Source organism: Sardina pilchardus, chromosome 3 (assembly GCF_963854185.1).
Source record: "Sardina pilchardus chromosome 3, fSarPil1.1, whole genome shotgun sequence".
Taxonomy (NCBI): Eukaryota; Metazoa; Chordata; class Actinopteri; order Clupeiformes; family Clupeidae; genus Sardina; species Sardina pilchardus.
Genome location: NC_084996.1, coordinates 12,074,562 through 12,080,524, shown reverse-complemented (window position 1 = coordinate 12,080,524; position 5,963 = coordinate 12,074,562). Strand labels below are relative to the sequence as shown.

The window sequence follows — 5,963 nt, the reverse complement described above, 5'->3', positions numbered from 1 at the left end:
CACTCACCAGTGGCACAAATCAGCTCTACACCACTTACAGAGCAGCTCTTCAAAATGGCACCACAGCCAAGATCAATACATGTCATATGCCCAATTTTGACTTGTTTATTTGTCAAGTATAGGCCATGTTAAAGACCAAACAGCGCTAAGGATGACATTTTGTGACATTAGGAAACCTGTAGATGTCTTTCTGTCATTAGGGCAGTTCACCTTTATTTGATATGGTTAACCATTTGGTTCAAAGGGGTTTTAATCAGAGACTTTATTAATAAGAAGACACAGCATTTACAGAATCCTCCATATAAATGTACAGGAACAGTTTGCAACACCAAGATGGCAGTTGTCTACACATATCACGCCCCCTCCTGTAATGTACTGTCAGTAACCAACCACATTGTTGTAAACGGCATGATTGACGTTTTGCCTTCTGTTTACTTTCCCTTCACCATGGAAATAGCCATGCCACGAAAGTCAGTGCTTGCGCAGTTAATGTAAAGAATTATTTTCCAGCCTTATTTTAATATAATGTAAAGACATTTATTTCAGCCTTATATTTCAGTTCAGTTCATATATTGACACCGCTCAAATCAGATTTAAAGAGATTCACCTGACAGTTGACAGTTTTTATGTCAATATGACCTCCCTATTTGGAGCTACATCTCCACATTTGTTTTAGGAGCCTCAGCCTGATCTTGTTAATCCGAAATAACTGCCTGGAGATGTTACCAAGATGGCCGTCAATTGGCAAGACTTGTCTTAAAGGACTTTGCTTACCTCATCTGAACAATAACCCAATGATTAATTGGAACATTTTATGTTGGCTTGGTCTGCTAATGTTAGGCTGACTCAGTTCAAATGTCTGATGTTAAATGTAGCTTGTAGTCTAACTAATAAACCATATGAGGGGTTTGCGTGGCCTGCTGGAACCTACAGTAGAGTCTCACAAGACATTTACGGAGCATTAATGTTAGGCTTCTAATTAGCTAAGTACCACAATTGGTATTTTCTATTTATCCAGCAGAGTACTGTAATCAACCAAGTTCATCACCAAGAAAGTTTGAAGGGGGTATGTGTCAACCATTAGGTCATACACATAATCTCCACAAGAGTGGATAATCCTCCCATGTAAACAGTTGTCTGCATGAGTAAGAAAGCTACTTTACACAGACTTTACCTCCCACCTACTCTCCACTGGCTCCACAGAAAGACAGCTTAGGTGGAATCAGACTAAAGAGGATGGAGTTTTGAGTGTGTCTGAGAGACACTCCCTAAGCCCCTGTGTGTGTGTGTGTGTGTGTGTGTGTGTGTGTGTGTGTGTGTGTGTGTGTGTGTGTGTGTGTGTGTGTGTGTGTGTGTGTGTGACTGTGTCTGACTCTGTGTGAAGCCCTCTGTTCCCCTGACAGTGTCAATCAAAATGTGTGTGTACGCACTCATGTGTGTTGCATGACTGATCTGTATGTGCAGTGTGTGTGTGCGCATGTCTGTGTGTGTCTGTGTGTGTGTGTGTGTGTGTGTGTGAGAGAGAGAGAGAGAGAGAGAGAGAGAGATAGAGAGAGTGCATACGCTTTGCCATGGTGCCTTTGATGAGCACCTCATAGCTGGAGGGGGATTTGTCATTGCTGGACCACTCCAAAATACCTGCGCATCTGTCTCAGGCAGCAATGTCGATGACATCATCCCCCCCCCCCCCCCCCCCCCCTCATCTCCTGTCTGATGTTTATCAGGGCAGACTCCCCCCAATCCATGTGCGCTCGCTTGCTCCACGGTCGTCATAGTAATTCCGGCGGGGTTTGAGGGGGGCGCGTAGAGGAGCCATGCGGCTATGATGAGATTTTTTGGGGGGAGCGTCCGTCAGCAATCTGTCACCATTTGCATATCCTATCCTCATTTGCATAGTCTGTCTGGTGTGAGTCTGGGGCTGCTCTGCTGTGCTCTGCGCGCGGATGGACGAGTGACAGGCATCACTGTGCATTTGGCTCGCTCCATACCGCAGACCGGCTCACCTCAGAAGATGGCGCTTTGCATATAGAGGAGAGGACAGTGGGAGAGAATCTTCCAGAAGCCTGGATGCATCAAAGCCGGACTATGGACACCACAGACACACTGACAGACACATATTCACACACACACACACACACACACACACACACACACACACACACACACACACACATACACACACACACACACACACACACACACACACACACACACACACACACACACACACACACACACACATATGTCATACGCATAATCTTTTCGAAGGATGTGTACGGCGCAGAGAGCGAATGTTGTACAACTACTTTACTGCAACGTGATACATCCGTTATAACTTCTGTAACTTCATTTAGTTTTAAATCAATTTATAGGATTGATTTAAGTTTGAGATTTGCGTTTAAGAGAGAGGGAGGGACAGAGTGTGTGAGAGAGAGAGGGACAGAGAGAGACTGTTTGGATGGGTATATCATAACCACATTAATTTTTTTGCTGACGGCGTTTCCTGACACCTTCAATACTTCCTCGCTCTAAGGTCAGCCAAAGTGCCACCGTAACCTTGCTTGGCAGTGAGTGCCCGACCTGAGGCCCAGTCCACCGCAGGAGCCGAGGTGACAGGTGGCATCGGCTGGCCAGCACTGGCACGCATCACGCATCACGCTCCCACAGGAAACCACCTCACCTTTGATATCGTATCACAAGTGATTCACATCACTCTTTCTGTCTCTCTCTCTCTCTGTCTTCATCTCTCTCTCTCTCTCTGTCTGTGTTTTTTCTTCTTAATGCCAAGAATTTGGAGACCTGGTAGAGGACCAAAAATACCTGTAGGTGAAGTCTAGCTCACAGACAGTTCACACAGTTATGCCCGCACACTCACACGCACACACACACACATACACATACACACACACACACAGGCTGAAACGGCACACACCCACACGCTGCCAAAAACACTTATAACCCCTTCCAGATTGGTTTCCATGGGAACATCTATAGCCCTCCATTTATAGTCCTCCATCCTGTCTTCATCTGATTATTTTTCATTTCCTCAGACTTGTGAACTCTGAAAGGAGTTTATGGGTGTGTGTGTGTGAGAGAGAGAGAGAGAGAGAGAGAGAGAGAGAGAGAGGCAAAGAAAGGTGAGAAAGAGAGAGAGATGAGTGAGAGAGAGTACTAAGACGGTGAGGAAAGTGCTGGTCTGTTTTACTCATTATCTCAAGTGAGACTCTCGCGTTATTCACACTCTCAGATTTAGCAACACCTGATGCGGGAGCGCGTACGAACATCTGTGGGTGTCTTCATTGCTGTGTGTGTGTGTGTGTGTGTGTGTGTCAGCAAGTGTGAGTGTGTATCTACACACTACAACCACATTCTGTTCTCCTGATGGGTGTGCCTGCTTTTTTATGTGTGTGTGTGTGTGTGTGTGTGTGTGTGTGTACGAGTGTCAGCAAGTGTGAGTGTGTATTCACACACTACAACCACACTCTGTCTTCCTGATGTGTGTGCCTGCTTCTCTATGTGTGTGTGTGTGTGTGTGTGTGCGTGTGTGTGTGTATGTGTGTGCGTTTGTGCACTTGGAACATATCTATAATTAGAAAGCCTGATCACTGGAGTCAGGCATGGGGCTGTGCACCCCAAGCAGAACACCAGCAAACATCTCTTATTACAGTGACCCTTTCAATATTCTAAACACAACAGTCTCCACTTCTAAAATACATTTCATCCTTATTTCTGTTCTATGGTTGGCACACATATTATCTTCTAATAGTGCTGTGAGGGTATTACATAAGTGATTACTCACTGCCCACGAGTTATTGTGTTTACCGTTCCCAGGAGGAAGGGAAAAATTGTACTATTAGTAAAGTTGAGTAATGTTAATTGGTGCTAATTTTTCCCCTCTTTCATTTCCAGGTCCAGTGTACTGCGCTGTAATTGGTCAAGACAGACCACTGTGCTCCACTCTCCTCCCTCTGATTGGCCCTGGCCGGAGTGGCTCACTCTCTGAGTCCCGCCTCCCCGGCATGAGCGTGGTGGGCCGCCCGCACCGGTACAGCATAGTTGGGTCGGACGAGGACGTCCACAGGCCCGGCGGCAAGATGCCCGCCCTCGGCAACGGCTTCGGCAACGGCAAGATCCAGACGCGGCGCAAGCGCCGGAGCCGCTTCGTCAACAAGACGGGCCAGTGCAACGTGCGCTTCGCCCACGTGGAGGAGCAGTCGCAGCGCTACCTGGCCGACATCTTCACCACCTGCGTGGACGTGCGCTGGCGCTGGATGTTCGTCATCTTCTCGCTGGTCTTCGTCCTGTCCTGGCTGGGCTTCGGCCTGGCCTTCTGGGTCATCGCGCTGGTCCACGGGGACCTGGACCCTCCTCCTCCGCCGCCGCCGCCGCCGGTGGACGGCGGGGACGGCGGTGAAGGCGACGGCGGGCCCACGCCGTGCGTCATGCAGGTGAACAGCTTCGTGGCGGCGTTCCTCTTCTCCATCGAGACGCAGACCACCATCGGCTACGGCTTCCGCTGCGTGACGGAGGAGTGCCCGCTGGCCGTCTTCCTGGTGGTGCTGCAGTCCATCGTGGGCTGCGTCATCGACTCCTTCATGATCGGCGCCATCATGGCCAAGATGGCGCGGCCCAAGAAGCGCGCCGAGACGCTGCTCTTCTCCCACAACGCCGTGGTGGCCGTGCGCGACGGCAAGCTGTGCCTCATGTTCCGCGTGGGCAACCTGCGCAAGAGCCACATCGTTGAGGCGCACGTGCGCGCCCAGCTCGTCAAGCCGCGCTTCACCGCCGAGGGCGAGTACCTGCCGCTGGAGCAGATCGACATCGACGTGGGCTACGACCAGGGCTACGACCGCATCTTCCTCGTCGCGCCCGTCACCATCCTCCACGAGATCGGCGAGGAGAGCCCCCTCTTCGGCCTCTGCCAGCAGGACCTGGAGACGGCCGACTTCGAGATCGTGGTCATCCTGGAGGGCATCGTGGAGGCCACGTCCATGACGGCGCAGGCGCGCAGCTCCTACCTGGCCAGCGAGATCCTGTGGGGCCACCGCTTCGAGCCCGTGGTGTTCGAGGAGAAGAACCAGTACAAGGTGGACTACAAGCACTTCCACAAGACCTACGAGGTGCCCAGCACGCCGCGCTGCAGCGCCAAGGACATCGAGGAGAACAAGCTGGCGCGGTCGGGCAGTGCCAACTCCTTCTGCTACGAGAACGAGCTGGCCTTCCTGAGCCGGGACGAGGAGGACGAGGAGGCGGACGAGCAGGAGGAGGGGCCAGCCGATCGAGGATCCGAGCTGGAGACGCTTTCGGCCAACTTAAACTTGGATCAGAGGTCCTTTCACAGGGAGTCGGAAATCTGACCTTCCCTCGAGCCCTCTGGCTAAACTCCAACGCCGATGTCCGACAGAGTTGGTACGCAGAGCTGTCATCGCAGTTTGGTTTCTCAAGAGTGTTATGGAGAACAATGCAAGAGCCATAGGCCAATATAACTACTGTATAAAAAAAATGCATCTACTGCAAATCAACTTTATTGGTCCCAAGAGTGACTGCGTAGGAAAATGGAGAAAAATAAGTTGAACAGCTGACTGGACAGAACTAAACTGGACTAAACTGGGGCTTGGGATGGGGCTGGGGCTGGGGCTGGGACTGGGACTGGGACTGGGATGCGACAGATTAGAATCGTCCCTGAAGAAAACTTGAATTTTCCTGCGGTAGAGCGAGCTCAGAGCTTTAAATAATGCAATAAGAGACTAGGGCGCCATTCTGTGTCAATAATATCTCTACCTTCTCACGAAGTTTGACGTCATGTCCATCTGAAATGGAACAGGTCTCCTTGACGCCTAAGTGTTTTCTTATCCAGTCTATGATTATCATGCAGGCGGAAGCCATTTTGGACACAGTCACAGTGACCCTCACCTAGAAGTCCTTCATATGTTACTAAGCAATGAAGCTAGCAGACCCAAGTA

The 5,963-nt window shown here is 50.3% G+C and overlaps 1 protein-coding gene across 1 annotated transcript in view; it reads left to right on the top strand.

Annotated features, from left to right (window-relative positions):
• The window catches only part of kcnj12b (potassium inwardly rectifying channel subfamily J member 12b), a 6,535-nt gene extending 930 nt beyond the window's left edge, over positions 1-5,605 (top strand). The window contains exon 2 of the mRNA XM_062531857.1: positions 3,910-5,605. Within this exon, the coding sequence (XP_062387841.1) occupies positions 4,020-5,357 (1,338 nt within the window). The 5' untranslated portion in view covers positions 3,910-4,019 and the 3' untranslated portion in view covers positions 5,358-5,605. The remainder of the gene's footprint in view (positions 1-3,909) is intronic.
• The last annotated feature ends 358 nt before the right edge of the window (positions 5,606-5,963 follow it).